Source organism: Xenopus tropicalis, chromosome 4, assembly GCF_000004195.4.
Source record: "Xenopus tropicalis strain Nigerian chromosome 4, UCB_Xtro_10.0, whole genome shotgun sequence".
Classification (NCBI taxonomy): domain Eukaryota; kingdom Metazoa; phylum Chordata; class Amphibia; order Anura; family Pipidae; genus Xenopus; species Xenopus tropicalis.
This window is the reverse complement of record NC_030680.2, coordinates 43,614,900-43,642,376: the sequence shown is the minus strand read 5'-3', so window position 1 is coordinate 43,642,376 and position 27,477 is coordinate 43,614,900. Positions and strand designations below refer to the sequence as shown.

General features: G+C 38.6%; 1 protein-coding gene across 1 annotated transcript; it reads right to left on the bottom strand.

The window, feature by feature from the left end:
* Positions 1-133: 133 nt before the first annotated feature.
* Positions 134-26,729, bottom strand: nup93 (nucleoporin 93kDa). The gene is made up of 22 exons (NM_213714.1): positions 26,722-26,729; positions 22,624-22,815; positions 21,788-21,905; positions 18,500-18,562; positions 18,200-18,328; positions 17,434-17,508; positions 17,165-17,257; positions 16,562-16,701; positions 11,737-11,869; positions 11,284-11,441; positions 9,183-9,348; positions 6,907-7,000; positions 6,623-6,814; positions 6,071-6,197; positions 5,702-5,774; positions 5,575-5,619; positions 5,061-5,177; positions 2,784-2,902; positions 2,556-2,673; positions 1,070-1,153; positions 741-869; positions 134-332 (listed from the first exon to the last, which is right to left on the bottom strand). The coding sequence occupies exons 2-22, from the start codon at positions 22,800-22,802 to the stop codon at positions 222-224; spliced, it is 2,463 nt and encodes an 820-aa protein (NP_998879.1). The 5' UTR covers positions 22,803-22,815; positions 26,722-26,729; the 3' UTR covers positions 134-221.
* Positions 26,730-27,477: the final 748 nt, after the last annotated feature.

Sequence of the window (27,477 nt, the reverse complement as noted above, 5' to 3'; positions counted from 1 at the left end):
TGTGGTCTACTTTTTTAGAACAAGAGACACTCATCAAACTGGTAAAACTATTTTGAAATAATGTGTGCTGTCTGCTGTAGGCATTTACTTAAATCCAAACTGCAGTATTCGTATTTTTACTCCAAAGAAAACAGAATATGAAAAATATTTATTAAGGATAATGGAACATATAATCTATGCATACTGGAAAAGGTGGAATAGACTAAGCTAGAATCTCTAAATCAATTCATGAGAACTTCCATCTGTACAAGTCGGGCATTTGTGTCCCCAGACATCCTGTATGGAATCATCCCTGCAAAGGTGATAAGAGCACGAGCTTGACTGCGTAGGACCTGAACGAGAAAGCAGAATTTTTTTCATGTACTTAGAAGTTCTGAAAATTAATTATGAGCCGGTTAACCTGAAACCAGCATGTTCCGCTCCAAGTACATTTTAACGGTGTAGAAAATTATTAATGGCAGGCCCAGACTTTACTTAGCATTATCTATGAACTAGCGCAAAGTGACTCATTTCATTCTGTTGTGCAGTTGGTATTTGTGCCTTGCAGCATTGGAGTCTTAGTGCCCTGACTGGAATTGAACCTATTTGCAATAGTTAAAACTTCTGTGTCCTCACAGTTGGTTTTGGGCCAAATTAAAATGCTGCACATTTAGTGAGTTCTAATGCAGTTTAGGGTCAGGTCTGATTTTTTACTTGAATACTCCTACTCCTATTCACAGAGCAGGAAAAGTTCTACTCACCGAATCCTTATCCTCTTGTGCTCTCTGTGGACGCCCTAAAGTATTTGGCCCACTACCCTTCAGCCTCTTGTATTGGGTGAATAAAATATTCATGGTTGCAAGAAGAATTTCAGACAGGTTATGTCTGATCTGTAAGAGGGAGATAAGTGACCAACAGTATATCAATATAGTAAAAAAATGAGTGCAGGGCTACATGCAATCATTGAATATCATAGCACTAAACTGCTATGCACAGTTACAGTTTGGGATTTCAATACCAAATGATACTGTGCTTCCAAACTACTGACATGGGTCATTCAAGAGTTATGTCTAATCAAGTGTTTAATCACCTCATCACTGAAGTTCCGGAAGGCTGCCACTCTCTCTTCTACACTATCCTGACTCAAAGGCACCAACTTTAGTCTTTCAATAACCTGCAGAATAATGAAAATCAGGTTTTATACTCAAGACAACAACTGTGTGTAACATGCCTACTCTTGGATTTTGAGGCATGTTTTGGCATGTTTTACAGAATTTTGATAAACACCACCATTCCTTTATTCAGTCATTCATACATGTGAACCCTTGATTGACTCTCCAAACAATTGTACTCCTTAACACTGAAACTGAATGAAATAGCATCAAATGGCAAAGTAAATCAATTCACAAACTAAATGATTTGACAATGATCAATCGCACAAATGAACTGTGTGCGTCTCACATTGAAGTGTGAGATCTCCCACACATGCATCTATGGGACATCGATGTGTGTTTTCCACTTTAAAAGATGGCCACATTTAATACACATTAATTTACAAAGCCTGAAGCTGTTTATTGGCAAGATTCTTGCCATCAAAAAAGACCTCCCCAAGTATTAAATCTAAATGCATTAACGGTAGGCAAATAAATTTGTCCAGTTTTTACAACCCGGGCTCTGCTCATTAAATGAGCAGATTTCAAATAGTGATATTGATATATTTGTTTGGCCGATAATCATGTTTCCACATGTATACAATAATCAGCTGACCTGGCACTTTAATTTGTGCAGTCAAACAGGCCAATGCTGCATGATTAACAGTCAGACTATAATCTCAAAGTTGTTACTTGGTATCCGCTTTTGCATATGTAGGATAAAGTTCTATTCTGATAAAATTTTTATTTGCTAACAATATTATTTACCTTTTATGACACAAAACAAGTAAAAAAAAACTCAAGTATTTTTACTTTATTACACAAATACAAAAATTCTAATTTAGTTAAACTAGAGTTTACAAATTAGATAGCAAATGCTCTGTTATTTTAAAGGAAAAAGAAAGGTAAAGTCACTTGGGGGTGCCAAAATGATAGGCACCCCCAAGTGACTTTAACCGCCTACCTTTTACCCCGGGCTGGTGCCGCTGTCAGGAGAAAACAGCACCAGCCCGGGGTAGCTGCCGGCGCTTCCTCCTTCCGGCTTCGCTGCGCGCGCATGCGCAGTAGAGTGAAAAGCCGAACTTAAACATTTAAGTCGGCTTTTTCGCTCTACTGTGCATGCCCGGCCACCGGCAGTTTAGGAAGTGGAAGGCGGAAGGAGGAAGCGCTGCGCTCCAGGTACCCCGGGCTGGTGCTATTTTCTCCTAACAGGGGCACCAGCCCGGGGTAAAAGGTAAGCGGTTAAAGTCACTTGGGGGTGCCTAACATTTTGGCACCCCCAAGTGACTTTGCCTTTCCTTCCCCTTTAAACATTCAATAATTTCTCCATATCAAAGACAATACTAATGAAAAACATATGCAAATATGTATAGTATATAGTGGTTTTGCATTTTGTAACCAACCAATAAGAAATGTTATACTTACATCAAAAGCAAGGTCAACATGCCCTGCATGATACTCATCAAAAAAGGTTATCAAATCCAGGAGAAGGTAAAATGTTGAGTTAATGGATTTCTCTGCACTTACACCTTGACTTTTGTATCTGTTAACATAATAGACTCTAATTACATCTTTTACAGTGACACTGGTAACAAAAAGAACACAACTGCATAAAATTACAATATATTTTGATTTGAAGCAAAATTATCAAACCTCTCAGCAATAGCTAGAGCCATGTTCTTGAGCCGCTCTCGGTTAGACTGTGGGGCACTGATCTGGGATACCACAGGACTTAATAGTTTATTGGTCAGCTCCAAAACCTTGTCTGGGTTCTAGGAAGGCACAAACAAAATGCATTTTTCTTTTTCACTAGTGCAAAGTAAGACAATTTAGGGGAGATAAAACATACTCTTGCCATTTATTATAGTACTTTTGCACTCCACTTTTCCACTCGTTTGCATTATTTTGTAGTACTCAATTTTGACAATACACAATCAAACATGGGTAGAAAACATTAACTTGCTAGAAATAGCCCAGGTTAAAGTCAATCTCACAATTTACTATTGAGCTATATATACAGCAGTAGGGAGACAGGATACCATAGGGTTAAACTGCAAAGTTAATTCCACCACATGTTTCGAGCTTCACAAGCCCTTTATCAAGTGTGAATATACAGATTTTAGCCTTTTTAAACCCACCACCCCCTTAGTGACATCATAGCTCCTTCTCCAGCTGTAATGGGTTTCATAGTCCAAATACACATTTCGGTCCATAAACTGCCCGTGTGAAAATTTCCATAATCAGAAAGTTAATATGGTACTGCCACTTAAGGTGGCCATACATGGGCCGATTGTAGCTGCCGATATCGGTCCCTTGGACCGAATCGGCAGCTTATCGGCCCATGTAGGGGCAACGATGACTGGCCTGCCCAAACGATATGTGGGCAGATATCGATCAGGCAGGTTAAAAAATTCGGTCAGATCGTGGAACGCATCGGCTCATTGATGTGGTCCCTGAACTGACTGCACCCATTACAGTCGTTATAATTGGATTTTTTGGCCCCAGGGCCAATGAAGGGAAACCTGCTATATAGGTGTAAATAACAATACAGTGTACTTACTAATTTCAAAAGTGAATTTAATAGTGGGATGGATGCTTTATCAATCATTTTGCAAAACATTTGTTTGGTCCATAAATCTGCAATATTTTCACAAGTGTTCAGCAAATTTGCTATTAAGAAACATATTACATTCCAGTTTATATACTTGGTGAAAAGGGGAGCGACCTCAGCTCCCGTGGACGTCTCTTGGCGCTGCCAACAAAAAAATATACCTTATAGTATGGAATGTTTATCTCAAGCATAGACTCTTCTACATATGCAATACCTTCCTGTTGAGGGATAGACAAACTTTGTATATCTACTGTGGCTAGAAAGATTTCCCCTACAGGCAAGGCTAAGTTTTCAATTTGGCAGAGTAGATCCTTTCTACCATGGGAGCTGCTTCCAGGGGGTGTCCATGGGAAGTTGCTCCCTCTTTTACCAATATTTTTGTACATAAACTGGAATGTAATATGGCAGATGAGACTTTTTGTTGCCCCCTCCAGGACGGTGATAAAACGTCCAAGTTGCATTCTGACATTTGTTTAAACTGCCGGTGGTAAAATAAACACATGCATTGCATAGCCAAATGCTACCTTGGGAGGCAACTTTTGATTTATTTATTTATGATTTATTACCCGTAGTTTACTCACAACATAAATACCATACAACAATCAAATACCAGATGGGGGGACATTAAACATAGCCACAATAACACATATAATTTGTCATTTTCAAGAGTTCTCACCATCAAAGTTTAAGGGAACCTAGCACAATTGGTGAACAATTTCACTAGAGAAAATTGTAATGACAAATTATAAATATAAACTGAGACAAGATTCATTCATTTCATTTTAAGATAACAGCACTTCTGAAGTTTTTATATTCAGATCCCAGATCCTGTTTGAGATTTGGACTAATCCTACCCATTTTTGCCAGGATTTAGTGGAGTCCAAGTATCTGACCAAACCGGATTCAGACCCATTAAAATCATGTAGATTACGTAAACTGCTGCTTTTTCTGCATGCACGACACACATTGCATTCAACCTCCCCCCACCCCCACCATAGACTTTAGAAACTTTGATCCTTCTTGACTAAACTTTTAGGTACACAAAAATTGCTAGGTACCCTTGCTAATGCTTGAACACCATATTTGGTAAGCTATGCTTTAAAATGGAGAATTCAAATAAATCCTAAGGGGTGGGTAAATGAACAATCTGATCAATATTTTGAAACCAAAAAAAGAGACACAAACAACAACACTTGTAAATAGAAAATAGAGAAAAGTGCTAACTCTTCATTATTCTATTCTTTTTGAAAATATGTATGTTTGTATATCCAGTACATAAATGGAATACTTTTATAAAATGGTATTTTATAACAATTTACCTTTGCAAGGTCATACAACTTTGCAGCTTCCTCAAACAGTCCCTTGTTTTCTGCCACAGATGCTACCTTATTAATGATTGTCTTGGTATCTCTTGTGAATTTATCAATTGCTCCAGGCTGCCAGTAATAAAAACTGAAATTACAATTTCATACAAAATGAACTAAACATTTTTTATGAACAACATTCAGTGGTTCAGTGGTTTGAGGACTGTCAAAAAGATTTTTTGCAGGTATCAAGTAAAAAGTCAGTGCCTTCCAATAACATAAAACACCACAGCGAATAAAAACAATGTTTCAATATGATCATTTATCATAATATAGAAAAATATTTATCTTAAGATATATTTAATGCTCCTTGTCCAGGGTTTTGACAAGTGTTGAACTAGATCTGATTAAAAAAAACAAACTAGATCTGAGTTCAAAAGTCAATACAATATCAGGAATGGCTTCTGCCCAAAGCTTTATGTCAAAAAAAAAAAAAAAAAAAAGAAAGAACCCTACAAGAGAATCCTACCTTTCGGCTTCCATCTTTTTCTAATTTCCCCAGAAGCATGTCAAACTAAAACAAAAACATTATATCATTTTACAAAATGTGCATAAACAAGTGCTAAACAGTACAAAGACCAGGATTACATTTGTACCTCTCGACTTTCAATCACCAGCTCACTGACACATCGGAGGAACATGCTTTCACCTTGACTGTCCTTCTCATTCCTGCAAATAATAGCAAACAAGCTAACAATTGTAAGCTTCTTGTACAAAGCACAAGTTACTTTTAAAGCACTCCTTTGAAGTTCTGGATATTTCTTAATAATAAACTATGCACTTTCATAGCAACTGAGTTTGATCCATTATTCCAATAATCGATTATTTATATTTGTATTACTTTTAACAAGCACCTGCACTTTATCTACAAGTCCATTTGTGAACTCACAAGGGTAGTTATTGCTTTAAAAATAAAAATCACTTCACCAGCAAGAGAAATCTCTTGAACATTTAATTGTGCTTACCTGAGAAAATAAAAGTATTGTAAAGCTTCCCTGGGGTCCGTGGGCTCAAACTTCCTAGTATAGAGCATCAAAAGACGGATGAAATTTAGGTGCCTGACACCCTGAGGGTCACCTGGTTCTAGACTCACTGCACAGAAACCAAAACTAAGCTTTAATTACAGAGATAATGTGATGACTGATATATAAACCATGTGTCCAGTATAGAAACCTTCCATTTCATGCTCTGTTGTAAGGGGACTTGCAGAAATAATTATAATGAACATACTAGTGATCTGAACAACACATAGAAGATGAACAATCTATACTCCCTGACAGAAATAGACCCCCACTGAGAAATGTGTCTTCCACACAAAAAGCCCACTAGTGGTGTGGATGGCATTGCTAGGGCCTTTGCATGCACAGCAAGTGTTTCGGCTCACTAAATATGTTCATGTGTGTTGCCTGATTTTAGGACCATGCAGTTTGTGACACAAACAAAGAAAATCCAACTTTTTCAAACATACACTACAAAAAGCCATTAAGCACTGAGTGAATGCTTGCAAATTTACTTACATAACTGTGCACTTTGCCCTGTTGACTTCAGAAGCAATTTCAGCTCAAACAGAGCAAGTGCCACATGCACAGCATGACAACGTGTACGTTCCAAACGAAACAAAAAAGCAATAGCTGCCTCAAACTGAGCTGTCAGGAAGAGGACTTGGAAGTATAGGTACGGCTGTTGATTAACAGCAAAGTGAGATTCACCTAGAAGTACAAAGTATAAATAATATTAAGATCATGCGTTTTATGTGTATGTATGTGTGTACATATATAAATATATATATATAATATCTTACCGTAGTCCTCAAATAGCTGCTTTTGAAACTGTGGCAATGTCAGCCTGTCTTGAGGAGAACTGTTAGCTTCATCTTCAAAACAAACCTGACTTAACTGGACAAAAAATACAAAATTGTGAACACTGGAATCCTTGACCTTTAAGATGAATAGGTTTGGTTTCAAACAAAACCTGACAACTGCACAGGGAAAACCATAGTGATTGGGCACACTGGAATCTACGAGTGAAAGGTTAAAAGGGTTCCAAAACAGGCAAGCAACCAATAAAATGGAATGAGGTGCTTCATAAAATTAGAGGAAAAAAAATCAGGGGATACCAGCAGATACACAGACAAAACGATATATACCAGTCTTAACCAAACATAATATTAATTTGTAGTGTCTCCCCACCAAAACATAAGACTGCTATTCAGCCTTTACTCTTCCTATTCTCTATACTCTGTACTCTATACCTATTCTTCCATGAATCTATCATCAGCTTTATTTATATAGCACCAGCAAGTTATGCAGCACTTTACATTAATACAGAACAAATGAGGAACTTACATTGATTTAAGAAACAGGTTACAGCAATGCTGTCCAACTTCTGTGGTGCCGAGGGCCGGAATTTTTCCGGCCTACATGGCGGAGGGCCGATAATGGAAGACAGTTTTGACCACTCCCCCTTTTTTAAACCACACCCATGTTATCACATGAGCATACCCATATTAATGTTGGTAGTACAGCAAAAACCTGCCATGCTCTGCCTTCCCTACCGTGCCTCTGTGTGCCATACTCTGCCTGCCCTATGTTGCCTGTGTGTGCTATACTCTGCCTTCCCTACCCTGCCTGTGTGTTCCATACTCTGCCTTCCCTACCCTGCCTGTGTGCCATACTCTGCCTGCCCTATGTATGCTGCCTGTGTGCCATACTCTGCCTGACCTACCCTGCCTGTGTGTGCCACACTCTGCCTGCCCTATGCTGCCTGTGTATGGGACACACAGGCAGCATAGGGCAGAGTATGACACACACAGGCAGTATACAGTGACACAATGCTGGCACTGCTCCTACAGTCTGCACACTAACTATATATTAAAACAACTTTTTAATTTCAGTACCACCTCAGTAAATGTTCTTTTTGTAGTGTGCAGGGTTTATTTGTGGGCATCTACTGCTCCTACAGTCTGTCTGAGGTGTGAACAGGTGAACAATGTGGGGGCTTACAGCCTGAGCCTGCAGTGTGAACAATGTAAGGATTAAAAAATGTGAACAACACAGGGGATTACATTTTTAAACAATACAGGGGGTTTACAGCCTGAATCTGGGGTGTGAGCAATGCAGGGGGGCAGTTAATCACAGTACTGATACCATTTAAAGCTTACAGAAAGGTAAGCCATCAAAGCAGCCAGACAAGTGGGGGCCACACAGAGGGGGGTCATGCAGCCTGCGGCCCCAAGTTGGACAGCACTGGGTTACAAAATAAGAACTCATTGCCCTGTTCAAAGCTTAACTTAAAAGCTAAACCTATGGTTTTCTGCTATTACCCAGCAATTTTATGAGTTTGTGGTCTCTATTGTTTCTTCGATCTTAGAAATATACACACACAAAAGGACTGGAATAGACAAACTACTGAGGCCAATATCACATGGGGAGATTTGCTGCCCTCGGTTAAATCTGGGATACCGCAAATGACAAATCCCCCACAAATGCTTTCTTACGGCTTGCAAAGAAACTTCAGGTGACTTCAGAAAACAAAGTGCTGTGTACGCTTTCCCACTGGCGATTTACTTTATTGATAGTGGGAAAGCATTTGAGAGATTTGTCACCCCCAGCCGAGGTTTAACCACGGGCAACAAATCTCACTATGTGTTATTGGCCTCAGTAGTTTATCCACTCCAATTCTGCTGTGCAGGAAACATATACAAATGTAATAGTTGCCCTTTTGTGATTAACGAACAGTTTACTGTGGGCACCAAATCTCCCTGTGTACCAGTAGCCTTAGGGCTAAGACACACAGAGCTACTTAGTAGCAGGTACTTGTCATGGCTACAAATCACCAGAAAATACCCTGCCATAGACAATAATGAGAATTGTCTCATTATGATTGCTAAATCACACGTAGAGACAATTAGTAAATTATCAGCATTGTCTATTTTTGTAGCTGTGACAAGTAAGTAGCTCTGAGTATTAGCACTAATACTACACTATACTGTGCCACTTTTGTTGCCTACAGCACTGTGAATATTATGCTTACATATTGAATTTTTAAAGAGACAATACTTATTAAAGCATGACTCACCTTTAGCCACAAGTAATCCTCTGTCTTATCAGCCACTTCACTGTGGTTATCGGTTACATCACATCTTCCAATTATGCAGTACACAACTCTTTTGTAAGGGTCAGTGCTTGCCCTTACAGCTCTTCTGTAATGTAGGCGAAGCTTGTTCTCTGTTGTTGGAGATAACCTACAGGAATAAAATTCATACACTATAAAAAATTCTTTGAATCAACGAAGTGCAGCACAGAAGAAAACACTGTGCTGGAATATCTTTTCACCACTCCTGATGTTGTAATTCTACAGGTGTAATATTTAATCATCTAGAGTGTTTTATGTGGTTCAGTTCAAGGAAGAATTAACAAATTATTATGGACATAATATATAATTATATTGGAAAGTCCAGGCAATTTCTAAGATTCCATTAAAGGAAAAGTAACACTAAAATTTTTTAAGTAGTAAATCTATTCTACCCTGCCCCAATAATTGCCCTATCCTGCAAACCATTTAGTATTTTTAGAAAATACCTTCTAAAAGTTGGCTTCCGGTCATTTGAAATAAGGCGATATGGCGAAGGAAGTAGCAGCATCCACTATGCGACGATCGATTGATCGAACCTAGCCTGACTCCTCCCTATACAGGAGGAAGATCAATCGATCGTCGCATAGTGGATGCTGCTCCTTCCTTTGCCGTATCGCCTTATTTCAAATGACCGGAAGCCAACTTTAGCAGGTATTTTCTACTAAAGCATTCAAAATACTAAGTGGTTTGCAGGATAGGGCAATTATTGGTGCAGGGTAGAATAGATTTTTTACTTTAAAAATTTTAGTGTTACTTTCCCTTTAAGTCAAAGAATACAGCAAAGAAAAAAAACATCTCCAGCTGCTAACAAAACATTTAATTGGGAGTAAAATATCTCCCACTGAATTCAAAGGGAAAATGTGATCAGGATCTGCTTCTAGACGAAGAGTTAAAGAGAGATGCAAATATTCACCATGATCATGTAAATTCTGGCATTTGCGGGAAGAAAAATCTTAAAACAAATAAAGGAAGTCAAAGAAGTGTTTAAATAGACCCAGCTGGCCATAGACTGAACCATCTGATCGTTTAGTGAGGTTGTCAAAGGAGCAGATCTTTCCCTGATATTCCCACCTTAAAATGGGTAATATTGCACTCTATATCCCCCCTGCCCACCACCAACACTAGCTTGCGGTGGCTGGTAAAGTTTTCAAGGACATGTAAACCCCACACACAAAAATGTAATCAATCAACAGCCACTTTGAAATCTTTAAATACCTGGCACTCTGGTTGTCCAGAGGTTAATAGTAAGGCTGCAACATCTCCTTAATCACTTAGGTTTCCTTCTCATCCTGTAACCCACTCGGCCCCCTCCCTCAGGAATTTACTTTGGCTGTTGGCCCCTGGGCATGCTCATTCTTCCCAGCTCAGATTACTAAACACACCCTCTACTCTAGCAGCCAATGAAGACATGGCATTGCTGGTTCCTATAGAAACTCAGTTCTAGCTGTCTGCTCCTAATCGCCTCTCCTAAACTCATCTTAACGGTTACAGTGCTCAATCCAAGCAGAACTTTTAATCAAAGTAAGATCTGCAGCATGGAAGCTACGGAGACCAAGCTAAAATGGCAGCTGCTATCTTAACCAAACAGAGGGAGCTTCTAGGGCTGTTTACTAAGGTTTGGTAAAGCATTCTGCAGAATAAATATAGTGTTCTAGCTTGCACTATTGTGCCTAATCTATTGGAAGTAAAATATCTTTACTTCTCCCTTAATACAGTTAGTCTAATGTAAAAACTGAAACCCACATGTAGAGAGAGAAAGAAAGAGAGACTGATGGTGAGGTGGCCACGGAAATGTAACTTAATTGTATCAGAAATGGCAAATTATTGATTATGTCTAGAAGGTGCAATACCCAATAACTAACTTTTTTAGAAAAAAATTAAGATGTTTTGATGTTAGAAAGTCACAAGTCATTGTTAGTCTTTAACTAATGAAAGCAAAATAAAAAAATAAATTAACAGTAATACTGTGCCTTATAAGAAAATAAACACTCAGTACTTATTGTGTATTTTAGATGCATGATTGGTGTTTTATTTTATATTTTACCGTCTGTCTTTACTGTGCACATATTCTTGAAAACAATTCTTGAAATCTCCTAGCTGATGCTGGGCCCTGTTCACCACTTGCTGAGCTGCCATAAGATCTCCACAGCGCATACAGTAGTAGATCAGAGCCCATACTGGGTAACCTTCAACTTCTCCATCCTGGAAGTAAAAAATATGAAAGGTGTCTTAAAGCCTGCAAATAGGTCACATTTAGGTTGATTGCACATTAGCAGTTTTTTCAGCTGGAGCAGAAGAACCCAAAATCTTTCCCACTTATTCCGAGGAAAACCTACAAACACCAGTACTGGTGGTACGAGGCCTGCATTGTGTTTTTGGGCTGAGGATTCCCAGTACTTGTGGTAGTCATTACAGTTAATGAGAAATGGTAAGGCAAAACAAAAAAACACCAAAAATTCTTCACGTGCCATCAGACTTGGAGTTATTCCCCACAAACCTGAAGGCCTGGGATCGGTGCTGGCAATCTAATATTCAGGAAGCTTCTCACAAGATTGTAGGTTCCAGGAACACCTCCGAGCTGAGCCTGCTGCAGGTTGGCAAATACACTCATCAGAGTATAATTTTTATAGCTAAAGACAAGACAAGACAGAGTTTAAAACACTAATAGCACTTTTACATAAGTATTAAAGTTATGTTTAAAAAATGCAAGCTTTACCAAATAAAACAGTATCCTGACCTGGCTTAAAGGTGTGATCAACCCAAAAAAGCTTCCTGGTCAGTTGGTTATTTATTTTTTTAATAAAAAATGTTTTTTAAGAGCACATCGACAAGCCTTTCAATCACTGCACGAATGTTCCCAGAACAAGGTTATTTACTACAGTTAGAGCAGTATGCAAAGTAATTTCTTCAAATCAGGTAAAAGTTGCACCTAGCATTTGCAAAGTAAATTTTGCTGCTTGCCTACTAGTGAAATGAGAGTCAACAAAAAAATTGAGCCAATCAGCAGGAAGCTTCCTCATAGTCTTACAAACTGCGCATGTACTCCGGTCTTGGACTTGGTGCAGGAGCAAGGTATTATGGGAACTTTCTTTACAGAGCTCAGCATTTTTTTTTCTTATGAGGGTTCTGATGAACGAGAGAAATATGGGGAGACTTAAGGGCACTATTGAAAAAGCTGAAGGTATGCCTGCAGCTTGAGATTAACTCTTTATTAGCCTTTCCTTCTCCTTTAAATCCTTTTGTCTTCTCTTCTCTACATTGGGAGACACAGGCACCATGGGGGAAGATCCCACAGCTGGAGGACTGTCACTAAACAGTTTCAGGCTTCATCCCCTGCCTACATCCTGTTCTCCTCAGTTTTCGTACCCGAAGAAGGAAGGACAAGTTATTATAAAGGAGGCCTAATCAGAGGAGGAGTCTCACCCCGGAACCCCTAGTTGGCACAGCTTCGTGAAAAGAACTTATTGGAGAAACCAATGGTTACCAATAACCTAACCTAGAATCGAATAATCAACTATCACTTAATCAACATTACTGTTGTAATCACGATGAAACAGGGAGGGAAGGCCTGTGCCAATTACTGCCTTGGAAGCTTTGTGGCTCTCTCCATGGGCCAATCAAGAATAACAGAAGGATATCAAGTCCGAATGTTGCACGTCGTACTGCAGTAGGCCTTAAGCGCTTGGACCAAGTCTAGATTATTCAATCTTTTCCTCCTGGTTGGTCTTGGGCTCCAGAAAGAAGGAGGGAAACACTGTATCCTGATTCACATGGAATTTGGAGACTTCCCTAGAAAGACATTCCAGGACTGGTTGCAGTACCACCCTATCAGCATGGAAGATAATGAATAGGGGCTTGCACGACAAAGCCAACAGCTACAAAACCAGTCTGGCGGAGGTAATACAGGATTGAGAGCGCTGATACCTGCACCTTCAGGAAGCAATTGTCCTTGGGCAGGAGGTAGAGAAGACTGCCTTCCTCAAACACCTGAGGATCTTTGTCATTATGTTTATTTCAGGCAATAAGGACTTTTCATACCCTGTGGTAAATCCTCACTGATACCATTTTTCGAGCTTCCTACCTAGTTGGTATGACAGAGAAAGATATCTGATGTGGTTGTGACGAGGGCCTCAAGAGCCATGTCGTTAAAATCCTCTGAGGTGAATTCAGGTGGACGACTGGATCCTGTGATAGCACAGCAACCCTGATTGGAAGGTGGAATTATTTGCCTGCCGTCAGGCAGACAAAGTTTGCACTAGTACCACGATCTCTGGCTTCTGCTATGAACCTGGGCAGTTTGCTAATGTAATCTGGACACCATGAGATTCACTTTGGGTATTCTTAATCGTTCTATAATCATGTGGAAGACCTCCAGGTGGAGGCTCCATTCTCCAGGGTCTTGAAACTGAGGCGTCTGCTATCCAGTTGTCCACTCATAGAATGTATACCGCCAAGATGTTGGGTGCTGCATCTCTGCCCGCTTCAATATCCTCTGAGCTTCTCTTAGCACTGCTGGACTTCTTGTGCCCTCCTGATAATTCACATACACAACCGCTGTCACATTGTCGGATTGTATCCTGACAGGTTGGCCTCTCAGGAGTTCTGTCCACTGCGACAGTGAGAGAAAGATAGCTCAGAGTTGGATGGGATGAGACTGTTCCATCCTGCTACACTGACCCAAGACGGGGCCGGAGCCAACACTAGAGACTCGCATCTGTGGTTATCCCAGTCCATTCATGGCTGTGGATGGCCTTCCCGCAGAAATATCTCCCGGGAAAATGGAATATCTTTAAAACATTACTTAGCAAGTATACAGGTCAGTATATTCCCCTTGTAAGCAAGAAAAGACATTGCACAGCAAAACCTTTATGGTTGAATAAAAGTGTTAGTGTCGAGGTTGGTAAGAAAAAACTTGCTTTTAAAACCTTCAAGTTGGTTGGGACAGCAGAAACTTTCATCAGGTACAAGGAAGTAAATAAAGTATGCAAAAAAGCGATCAGGCAAAATAAAATAGAGATGGAAAGGGTTACTTACTGCATCTAGGAGTTAAAGGTATCCAAAATTATTTTCTAAATATGTAAACAGTAACAAAAAAATTAACCAAGAAGGGATGGGACCCTTCTTATCACAGGGGGGTCAGCTGGTTGATGAGAACAGGGAAAAAAAGTGGAAATTTTGAACTATTATTTTTCATCTGTCTACAGATGGGTCACTCAGGGGGAAATTCAAGAGACTTGAACATGTAAAGGTAAACAAAGATCCAGGACTGGATGGTATTCATCCCTGGGTATTAAATGAGCTTAGCACTGTGACTGCCAAACCACTTCACTTAATTTTTCAGGTTTCACTGAGGTCTGGCATGGTGCAGAAAGACTGGCGAATTGCTAATGTAGTTCTGTTATTCAAAAAAGGGATCCCATTCTCAGCCTGAAAACTATAAGCCTGTTAGTCTTACATAAGTGGTAGGAAAGCTTTTGGAAGGGGTAATAAAGCATAGGACACTTGAATACATTGTAAATCAGAAGCGTGCGCCAGCATGGTTTTATGCGCAACAGATTTTTCAAGACTAATCTAATTGCCTTTTATGAGAAGGTGAAGAGGAACCTTGACGTTGGAGTGACAGTTGATGTCATCTACTTGGACTTTGCTAAAGCATTTGATACAATACAACACAGAAAGTTAATGATAAAATTGAGAAATATTTGTAATTGGATCGAGAACTGACTGAAGGATAGATTACAAAGGGTGGTATTAAATGGAACATTTACTAATTGGGCCAGTGTTGGTAATGGAGTGCCACATTCTTTGCTTTTTAATTTTATTAATGACCTGGAGGTAGGCATAGAATGTACTGTTTTAATTTTTGCTGATTATACTAAATTGTGCAAAAATATAAGTTCTATGCAGGATGCTGCCACTTTGCAAAGCGAATTGAAAAACTTGGAAAACCAGGCAGAAAAAAGGAAAATGAGATTCAATGTTGAAAAGTGCAAAGCTATGCACTTTGGTAGAAATAATATGAATGCGAGTTATACATTAAATGGTAATGTTCTGGGTGGATCCTCAATTGAGAAGGACCTGGGGATTTTTGTACATAACAAATTGTCTAATTCCAGCCAATGTCATTCAGTGGCTACTAAAGCAAATAAATTGCTGTCTTGTATAAAAAAGGCACTGACTGAAGGGATGAAAACATAATTTTGCCTCTTTATAGGTCTCTGGTAAGGCTTCATCTTGAGTATGCAGTGCAGTTTTGGGCTCTAGTTCTTAGGAAGGATATTAATGAGCTGGAAAGAGTGCAGAGACTTGCAACTAAACTGGTAAAAGGGATGGAAGATTTAAACTAATGTTAGACCGTCAAGGTTGGGGTTGTCTTCTCTGGAAAAAAAGGCACTTGCAAGGGGATATGATTACTCTGTACAAGTACATTAGCAGGAAATAGACAGATAGAGGATGTTCTTTTTTCCCCTTAAAAAAGAATCAGTGCCCCAGAAACCACCCCTTTAGGTTACAGAAATGGAACTTTCATTTAAAGCAGCTTAGGTGGTTTTTCACGGTGAGGGCAGTGATGCTGTAGAATGCATTCCAATATTGTGATGGCAGATTCTGTTAATGCCTTTAAGAGAGGCTTGGATGATATCTTCAACAAGCATAATATCGAAGGCTATTGGTATACTAAAATCTACAATTAGTACTGATGTTGATAAATATAGTTTACGTATGTGAGTGTATTGATAGGTCAGTTTGTGTGTTCCGTATTCATTTGGAAGGGCTGAACCTGATGGACTTTTTTCAACCCAACTTAACTATGTAACTATATGGGGATACTCTCTATGTAACTGTATATGGGATTCTCTGTATTATTGGCAAATGAGCCAGTATTGAGGCTCCTGTGTGATGTGTTTCAGGATGGATGACTGTTCAGGGGAACTAAGTTATGTAAATGCCCTTTGGTCTCCATTATGGGGCTGATTTATCACTCTTCTGTTATTTTTAATCGCTTGGCAAACATTACCATGCGTTTTGGATTTAACAATTTATTTTCAGCTCTGGAACGATTTATAAAATATGCAAAAAGAATCGGAATCTTTTGCCCCGCTTGTAATCAGGAAACAAGGATTCAATTGGGCCACTGAGCACTAGTACCGTATAGACCTATAGAAAATGAATTTGTTTGACAGCCCAAAGCAATTTTACCCAATCTGATGAATAGATACAGGTAAGTTTTTATAAACCCAAAACCAGTTGGAACTGCTGGGAATACTTTTGGATACTCCAATTCCATGTTTCATAAATCAGCCCCTAACTATTCTGACTGTTACCTTTGCTCTAGAAAATGTAATGCTTGACGTAGGAAAGCCATCTGCATCTGAACACTACAACGGCTTTTCAGAGAGTCAGAGGCTGGAATCAATGGAACATCTGTCATCTGCTTCACCATAACCCATAAATCCGACACATTCTGCACAAAGTGAAAATAGGATCAGATCTCAACAGCAAAAAATACTTTTTTCATGGCTTTATAAATGATAATGGATACTATCCTTATGCCAGCAACATCTGAAAATGCTTCCTGGCATTAAACAAAAACAGTTGTATTGTTACTGTATGTTTTGTATTATTAAAGTAAATGTTCCACCTGATCAGAAGTATCAGTATCAGAAGAATCTACTATCTGCAAACTACTACTGCTACTACTGCTTCGGTAAAGCTATTTTGTTATTCTACTCTCTAGAATGGAAAGTTAATATCAAACATGTAGGTTATTAAATGAAAAATATTATTTTACTTGTGTAACATTGATGTTATAGTCTAATTAGCTTAAATAAAGACATGGGTTATTTACCATAGGCTGTAAAGCAGACTCAAATCTATGCTATAGCAACAAGAATAATGATACACTGCTTTCCAAATGTTTTCAGTACCTTGTCATCTAGTCTTTCAGCAGCCTCTGTGCACAGTTCAACCAGACTTGGCTGCAGATGACCACTCACAACCTTCTCATTGTACATATAAATCTGCAATAAAAGCCAGAGAGTTTAATACTTCATATTCAATATAAACAACTTTTGCCAGTATGCTTTTAAATTGGTGTAAACGCTGCATGTTGAGTGTAGACTTCATTTAGTGGTATTTATACACTTTATGGGGTATAGACATATACCCCATAAACACAACTTTTAGTTGCACTTACCTGTCGCGCATATGCCATTTCCACATTATCTAGTGAACTGCGACCTGGTGCTCCAGACTCGCTAATATAACTTGTCTGTTAAAGAAGAGAACAAAAATGTTATCTGAGACCTAAAGGTCCATGTATGAAAGGCAGATAAAGTGAACACAAAAAATGTAATGCTAACTCAATATTACTACATTAAAATATAGTGCATCATGCTGCACTGGCAAGAATTGTGTGTTTGCTTTAAACATTTTGCAACAGTTTATGTAAAAGAGTTGCTGTGCAGCCATGGGGCAGGCATTTAAGTTGAATAGGAGCCAAAAACAGTTTTATCCAACCGGGTACACCAACATTTCGTTAATGGAAGAATTCTATCTGCAGATTTGACTGGAGTTAAATAAATCCATTCAATACTAGTCTATGAGAACATCTTGTAAATTTGTATAAACACTTTCATGCACATTTGTGCCCAGGAAAACTGACACAAAATAATACATGTGAGGAAAATAAAGTAACTCAGCTGTTTATTTGATTTCTCAGGTTATATGAAAAAGAACAAGAAGTCCTTTAATTTTTATAAACTTGCCTTGCAAAATGTATAGCTTATTTATCAAAGCACACATATTTAAATATGGACACTATTATAGGGACATGTGAGACTATGGCCTAATGCACTGTAACAATTTATATGCAAAATAAAAAGGACCTTCTATATTACAATATATTTATCATGGTAAAGCTAGCATTTAGAAAGATGGTTATAAAGATTTTTTCTATATACCTCACTTTCCTGTGTAAAGTCTAGCGCATCTTCTCCTGAAGCAAGCAGGGTGTGTAAGACTCTCTGTTTTACTTGTTCCCACTCTACAAGCATGGACTCCCTGTGGTATTCTTCAGCCATCACAAATGTCTGAGAATCAAACATTTACCAGTAGGAAATAGAAGAGAGACAATCAGACCTTGCTCACAAAACTGTTTGGTATGACAGTGTCAGATATCTATGAGGGAAACATTATTCATATGAACCTTAAAATGACAGACCTGAAGATACACAAGAAACAATATGGACAAAGATACATACTCTCTTCCTGGATTCTTCAATGGCAGACAGAAGAGCATTGTCCTTCTCATTCTTAAGAAAACCCTAAAATGAGAATAAAATGTCAAAGAACTACAACTGGAAAACACACAAAGACTACTGTGTTATTTTTTGCAAGCAGCACTCTTTTGTGTTTTTGCACAGACTGGATGTAGGCCATTTCCTTAAAACATATAGGAGCTTATGGGTTTTTTTTAACCCCTGTGGTTTATTATGTTCCGGGATGGTTCTTATTGTCTTCTATGTACTACTGTTAGCTAGTATAATAAACATCTACATAGAGTAGGGACACAGTGAATTCTGTTCAATAGCGTGATTCCCTATAATCTGCCATAAATCAAGTACCGTTGAATTTAAATGTTAGAGTACCATTTGTTAAAGAATATGTTTAGTGTATTTTTGAGTTGATTTTAAAGAAGCTCTGCAGGCAACAAAGAAGTGGCATATTTTGCAAAATATGGCACATGCAAAATTTTGTGTACCTGGACAGTACACAAGAATTGTTTTTTGCCTTGCACCTGCAACCTCCTCTGTAATTACCCGAGTTGTGAGTGTCCATTATTTCGGGGGGGGGGGGGGGTGGTGAAACGGAGCACTGGAAATATGATTAACTACCTTAAAGGACGTTAGAAACATGGAGTAGTTTCAGTATCTCCGTTTGCCCTGTTCATGAAATAAGGCAAAAAGTATGTTCAGCACAAGCCCTATCAACTGAATTTATACTGAACAAGGTGGTATACTAACACTAAGATTCTTCAGTGGTTGTATGGTGTTAGCTTCCAGTATTCTTTGTCAAGTAGTAGAATCCACTCTTCCCTCTACCTGTATAATCGTTCCTGTGCAACTTAACCCCATCAGATAATAGCACAATTCCCACATGTAACAGAACTCCATGGTGTTTTGTATGAAACCGAGTTATCAGCAAAACCCTTTGATATCGGTCGTATCGTCCATTGGGCAGGACTGCCTGGGCGCCTTTGAAGGTGACCAAAGATCGGCAAACCTTAATGCTGAATCAGGTGGGGTAGGATTCTTTTGTTTTAAACTGCATATCTGACGATTCAGCTCTTAACATTAGTGGAGTGGACAAACAATGTTTATTGTGACCAATGGTCAAAATTCGTAATTTTAATTGTGCCACCTTTACACTTCAAAGTGGAACAATTGGTTCCATAATGGTTTATTAGAGTTTTGTGTTGCATATGTATGGATAACTTGTTTTTTTTTATCAAGAAGTTACATTATGTAATGAGATCACAAAGCAAATGCCACACAGGGCATATGTGAGCTGTTTTGCTCCAAATTCTGCTCAGTGTGCCTGCACCTGGGCCGACACAAGTCTCTGGGTACAGGCACAACAATAAAGGGATTTCTCTCTAGCCCTATGGGGGACACAGGAACCATGGGAATAAATCCCCTCCCATCAGGAGTCAGAACACTTGCAAGGATCTTAATCCTTCCCCCTATATAACCCCTTTCACCATCAGGTACTCCAGTTGTTTCAAAAACCCAGCAAACTATATGAACCGGTAATAGAACTATTAACATAAACTGGCTGAGTAGGAGAGAACTTCCCTTGTTTCTGGAAGGGAGGTCATGTGTCCCCCATAGGACTAGAGAGAAAAGGATTTAACGGTAAGTAAATAAACCCCTGTTTCTCATACGTCCTGGCAGTCCAGACACCCTGTGTGGTATGGCCTAATGAGTATATGAAGATCATATTGTTCAGTTAAAGGTGTTGTTTACCATTAAATTAACTTTTGTTGTAAAGAGGGATATTCTGAGACAATTTGTAACTGGTTTTCATTTTATATTATTTGTGTTTTATAAGTTATTTTAGCTTTCTATTCACCAGCTCTCCAGTTTGGATTTTTGACAGCTATCTGGCTAGGGTCCAAATTACTCTAGCAACCAGGCAGTGATTTGAATGAGAGCTTAGAATATGAATAGGAGAAGCCTGAATAAAAACAAAAATAATAAAAAGTAGCAATAATAATTAAATTGTAGCCGCGCAAAGCAAGTTTTTTAAATACTGGGGTCATTAACCCCATGAAAGAGTCAAAAGTACAAGGCAAATCATTCAAAAGGTAAAATAAGTAACAACTGAAAAGCTGCTTAGAATTAGCCTTTCTATAACATACTAATTGTTAACTCAAAGCGCAGTGCTCCCCAAGCAGTGGCTAGTGAACATGTTCACCAAGTATAATGCCAAACAGGGCCTTCTGTAGGCTCCCAGTGCACATAGGGGCTACATAGCCAATGATAGCTCTTACTGTCACCCCCAGGAATCTTTCTCATGCTTGTGTTGCTCCCCCACACTTTTTCCATTTGAATGTGGCTCACAGGTATAAAAGGTTGGGGATCGTTGACTTAAAGGTAAACCAACCCTTTAATACTGCACTGTAGGATGCAGCACCACTAAAATTTTGCACATACCAAATGTAATTGTTTTCTAGTCTAAATTTAGCAAAACAGTAAATATATACTGTATATATACACACATATATAAATACATATATCCACTGTTAAGTTAGTTAACCCCTAAAATTTCTTTGACAAAACATGTCATTTACCCAAAATTTGCCTATCCCGGCTATTAGCAGATTTAAGGACATGTAAACCCCACACACAAAAATGTAATTAGTGAACAGCCTCTTTAAAATCTTTCAATACCTGCCACACTGGTTGTCCAGGGGTTAATAGTAAGGCTGCAACATTCCCTTAATTACTTAGATTTGTTCTCCTCCTGTAACCCACTCAGCCCCCTCCCTCAAGAATTTGCTTTGGCTTGTGGGCATGCTCAGTTGTTCTAAGCTCAGATTACTAAACATGCCCCCCAGTCTAGCAGCCAGCGAAGAGATGGCATTGCTGGTTCCCATAGAAACTCAGCTCTAGCTGTCTGCTTCAATTTTTTTTCTCCCAACCAACTCTCCTGAACTCAGCTCAAACAAAGCAGAACTTTTATCAAAGACAGTTGTGCCTGTGTGTATGCCTGTATTCTTGAGCCTGTAATCAGACGAAAAATGGCCACCGGGTGAAAGCTGCTATTTGGTTTAGGAAAATGTGATGGTGCTGGCAAGCACAGGGGATATATGCAGTACAAATGGGTGAGGGGGATGTGCCCAACTGATATACATTGTAGGCAAATGTAGCCTTCACATGTTCTTTAAGGTTGCACAACCATTCTATTTATTTAACTTGTCTTTTTAAGACTAAATGGACATTCCTCACCATTTTCTCTACCATTTAAAGTAGATAAGGCCCCTTTACCTGGATATCCGTGTCTTTAACAGGTTCCAAAGGCTCGAATGTTGTGGCTGCACTAAGACTCTCAAGCCTCTGGGAAATGTGAGAGATGTCAAGACCTCTTGATCCCAGCAGAACAGACCTTTAATAATTATAAAAAAGCGGTATATTTATTACTATATACTGTCCAACATTTAAGTAATATATAGAATGTTCTGAAAAAGGGAGTTTTGTACTTACCATAAAATGAAAGGCTAATAAATTGGCAATAAGTTAGGCACCCCCAATGAATTAAATCAGACTAGCGCTTCACAAAAATCCACCAGCCCCAACTTGGTCAGGCCCTGAGCAGGAGTCATTGTTTAAAGTCTGCAGGGTCTTTATCTCAATGGTTGCCTGTGCCCACCAACCTATGCAAAAGAATATATTTTGCTACACTGCCCTCCACTGTACTAAGATTTCACTCCACAACCTTATAGTCACTACTGTTCACATCCAAAACCTGAAAGCCCTTTCTCAGCACCTTTCCTCATAAACATCATCGGTGCCATGTGTAAAGCAACCACTTTACAACCTAGTATTCCTCTGTAATGTTGCTCCTAGGAAAAAAACACCACATTTATTCATGCAGCATTTATTAAAAGGGTTGTTTAGTAATTGCTACTTGAAGCTGTGCTCAAAATGCCTGTAGTAGATCTTTCAATTACCATGATCAGAATTTTTTTCCAAAGTTTGCCTGTATTGCGATCATCATCCAAAAATAACTGGCCTTATGGGATGAAACCCAAGCTTCTTTAGCAAAGTTATAAGTTATCAAAATACCATGTGACAGTCCTTAATCAAAAATAACTGGTACTTACGCTTTCACATTGGCTGACTCCTGAGAAGTGCGAGTCATGGTTTTGGAGCGCAACCTCTCACCAGCCTGCTGGATCTCCTGTAGGTTCCTCTCTACATGAGGTAGTTCAGTAACTCCTTCTGTTTCTGCAGCAAGCTGCTCAGCCTGCTGCAGAAGCTCTCCAAACCCTTCTCCATCCATTGTCACAGGAGATCTGCAAAACAGAGCATATAGAGTATACTATTACAATGCACTTCCAAACAGGCTTTATGCCCAGTAAAAGCAATGCCATCAACTTGAGAAGGTTATATATATACCTTCAAATTGATCGCCACAATTCCAGCTTCAGAGTTCTGGCATCTCTGGATGCCACCAAAGCATTTAACTTGGTCAAATAGTCATATTTATGGAAAGTATTTGAAAAATTAGGTATAGGTATCATTTTTTATTTCCTCGATAACCTATGCCATAATGGTCCACCAGTCCCCTAATATCATCGGGCTCAAGTGTAGGAGATTGGATGAAAAGGTAGCTTTATATGCAGATGAAATCCAATTACTTCTGGAGGTCCGAAATGTCAAGCCATGTTTTAGAACTAGCAGAAAGGTTCAGCGTATTAAAGGAAAACTAAACCCTAAAAATTAATATGGCTAGAAATGCCATACTTTATATAATAAACTGACTGCACTGGCTTTAAAATTTCAGCATCTCTGTAGTAGTAATGACATAGGTCTTTACAGGAGCTCCTCATCTTGGATTCTGTTAGATCTGTCTGGGACAGTGCACATGCTCAGTGTGCTCTGAGCAGCAGTTGAAAAGTTTAGGGGTTGCTGCAAATTTTCAAGCAGAAAATTAGGTTTGTCATAGAAGCTGATGCTACAGGGCTAATTTTTCAATTAGATGCAATTGCCCTGGTTTCAGATCAGCCTTTTACTGTTAAATTTATATTTTTATTTATGTAATATATTTTGAGCCGGTCCCTAACTGAAAGCAGCACAGAGAATGTGCAGTGAATCAGCAAAAAAGAAGATGGGAAGCTACTGGGCATCTTTGGAGGCACTGATCTTCCCTACTAAAAGGCTGTGGTCGCCTTGGGCTGGTACAGAAGGCCAAAACATAATGTACAACATTTCTGCCCTAATTCTTTAGTTAGGCTTTTGTTCTCCTTTTAGTGGGCTCACTATTAACAAGGGTAAATCAACCCTCTACTTCCGACCTAGAGAAAGGCAAGGTCCAGGGCTGAAAATGGGTTATTAAGTTTAAATATCTAGGTATTACTATCTCCCAAAATACCAACGATTATATTATTTATGTTGAACCTATGATGCATCATTTTAAAGCAATGAGTGGCCAGTGGGTGCACCTCCCGCTACGGGATATCCCAGAAAAGCCAAAGACACCCAAGATACCCCCTATATTGATGAACTCATAGAAAGCGAGGACACTGACCTCTACACTAGTTACAAAGGCTGCCCTCCCACCACTACCCTGCTCTCCCTTATGGAGAAACACCAATTATCACAATTTCCTGCTTCTGCTAGATTTTCAGTATTTGTGCAAACTAGGGATCTGGTACTTACAAGATCTCCTGGTCGAGGACACTTTTCCAAACCTGACTAAACTTACAAAGAAAATAAATTAGCTGACTATTATCTTATAACAATTATACTGCTACCGCCATACATTCATTGCCGAGGTTGGTCCCCCCAGCTGGTTACCACTAAGATCTTATCTCTTAATTTTAGATTATGGGACCAAAACCCAAATAATTTGAAATCTGACCTATTTAAAATACTGCTATCCTCTTTAGAAGCACCATTTGAGATGGCTAAACACAAGTGGGAAGGTGATTCCCACTTACATAATAATATGTGGGACAATATGACAAATGACCTCTATAACTACTTCATTTCTACCAAAGAAAGATGGTGCAATTTAGTATAATTCATAAGACATATATCACACCACTGAAGCTGAAAGCCATGGGCAGCTTTTCATTTATTATTGGCATGCCCTACAATATACAATTATTTCCAAACCAAAATTTGTTAAAGAGCCCCAGAGAACACAGAAACCCACAATATACCTATCACTGTAATCAAAACGTATAAATAAACCATTTTTATATGCTGAAAACCAGCTGCAAAAAAATTCTACTGTTTCTGTATTATTTGAAATCCTGGCAGGGGAGGAGACATTGATGTTACAAATAACTTTTCCACAGTTTACAGGAACTACATGGCCCCAATGCATTGCGATGTGATGTTCCTTTCCTTATTGACATCAAGTGTGCAGGGAATAGTGGGATAGAGGATGCAGGCTGAAGGCAGCCTACTACTATTACAATTTATTTGAGTCTCAAAGTAGTCAGCCAGATCAGCAGAAGAACAGGGGTCTGACCAAATTATTACATTAAAAATCATGAAAAGGATGCATATTTTTTTAATTGATGTATATTACAAAGTTGGTTGACATTATGTTTGCTTTCAAAAAACTTAAAATTGTTTTGAGAGTTCCCCTTTAATGATCTGGCCCACATGAATAAATCCAGAACTCTTCTAAAAACACTATATTTCTATGCCAAAAAACTGGTACAATAAAGTGGATGACTCTTCAACCAACCACAGGTCAGCAATTTAAAGGGAAACTATACCCCCAAACAATGTATGTCTCTATAAAAATATATTGCATAAACAAGCTCATATGTAAAACCCTGTTTCTTCTAAATAAATAATTTTCATAAAAATATACTTAATATACTTCTTTAGTAGTATGTGCTATTGGGTAACCCTAAATAGAAAATTGCCTTTTGCTCCCACATTATTTCTTGTACCCACAGCGCATCTTTAAATGGTGGATCAAGGGAAAGGATGTAAAAGAGCAATATTTACTGATATATATATATATATATTCCAGTTTGGAGAGATTCTTCAATAGGCCACTTATTTATATGATATTAACTATCTGTTGGTTACGTATTCATTCTGGGAGTATAGTTTTCCTTTAAGCAAATCTAATTAATTGCATTCTATCAGTTATAAAACTGGCACCCCTTACTAGACGAAGCCCCAAAAAGTTTGAGGATAGGATTCCTGTTTTAATGCCTGCCTTGAGGCAGATCTGTTTGCCTAACAGGTGTCTAAATTGTGTATGAATATAATCTGAACCCTTGTAATTACTGCTTTGTTCATATAATGCTGGGTCACTGTCTGTTTATGTTGTTGAGAAAACTAATTAATACAAATCTTTAAAATAAATGTGTTTCCAATTTCATTTTAGACTTTTTAACCTGGGGTAATTAGAAAACAATCTTTCAAAAAGGAAACTGAATATGAAGCATTTTGATGGATAACAACTGCTCAACAATTGGGTACATTTTCCCAGTGGAGGAAGAACATGAACAATGACAACTAAAACTCATCTCTGGAAAGGCATTTATATCTACAATTATCAATTCTTGCTACTGTTTAACCATTTCACCTCTATAATAAAAACCACTAAACACTAATTAAACAGTATTAGATGTGTATAAAAATTGATTCATAAATAGTCTTTTGAGCTGATAAAGGCCTGACCAATTTAAATTGACCAGCAATCAAATTTCAACTTAATAAAACTTTGACAGCCAATGTTTATTTTCTATGCTGGAAAGATTCATTCCAAAATGGACCACTATGCATTGAAGATGATCTCCCCACAGAACAGAATGGCATCTGGCTGCCAGGACAGTAGAGTTTTGTTAAATAGAAAAATAATGCATTGCTGGGAATCATTCATTATTCCACTAATGTTCAGCTCCACGTTTTTAAGAATTTTTTTTCACATATTTTATTACCTATTAATTATACTATTGGCACAAAAACATAAATATGATATTCAAAGCACATACTGAAACAAAAGGAATCCCTCAGAATGCATGTATTTGACTGTGAACGGATGATACACGTGACTAAATAGACAGAAGATAAATCCCTATTAAGGCATTAATGGGTAGTAACTATCGCTGCTACCTTCAACCTTTATACTAAACACATTTTGGAACCCATTTCATACTGCCCAATAGTCCCTCTTTTTACAAGACACTCGCATTTCCTAACACAGCCCTAGGAACACTACTCACACTTTCAGCAAAGATGTCAATTGCAAGCTCCCGCCTCCTGTATTACAGAAAATCCCGACACCAAAAGTCTCGTCACGCGAGACTGTGACGTCTGGCTAACGTAACGCACGCAAACGTCATGTAGTCAGTCGTGTTGTGGGAAGTGACAAGCAGAGATAGCGTAACTGAGCGGTACGTTATCGTAAGCTGTTAGTAAGCGGCGCCAGGTCTTATCAAGTTGGGTTTTTGCCCTGCTCGCACCTCCTACTCTTGTTAAAGAACAAAACAGACTTCTTTCATGTTTTTTTGCCTACTATTCCTTTCGCCACCGTAATTCTCAATATTATCAGAAGTAATTTCTATTTTCCACTCAGAGCTGAAGCTTGTGCTAGGAAATGAAAAAAAGACACATTTTCCTGATTGCCAACAGTATTTACCGCTGTCAGAGCCTCTTCGTCAAATTTGACCGAAAAGGAAAGTGTTTTTGCTGGTCCCAGTGTATTGTAAACAAGAAGCAGATTTTTTACAAACTGGCTGATTACCAAGAAGGCAATGGGTGACTTTCACCAAAATGAACCTTGGTATTTTCTGCTTTTTTATGGTGGTTTTAGATCCCAGTATGTTTGTGCAAACAATGGGCAGGATTTTCACATTCCAGGGAGGGTACATGAGCTAGTTTAGAAGGCTATGGGTTAGATCAACCAGAAGTACTTTTTTTCTTGTCCTAATTCAAAAATGTGCAGGTTCCCTGCCAATTTCCAAACATAAAGATTTAGT

Excerpts from the sequence above, each read along its gene's own strand:
- nup93 (NM_213714.1), bottom strand. The coding sequence starts at position 22,802 with ATGGATGGAGAAGGGTTTGGAGAGCTTCTGCAGCAGGCTGAGCAGCTT. Across the intron at positions 17,258-17,433 it reads AAATGGCATATGCGCGACAG|ATTTATATGTACAATGAGAA; the intron begins GTAAGTGCAACT and ends CTTTTATTGCAG. Across the intron at positions 16,702-17,164 it reads CTGAAAGACTAGATGACAAG|AATGTGTCGGATTTATGGGT; the intron begins GTACTGAAAACA and ends CACTTTGTGCAG.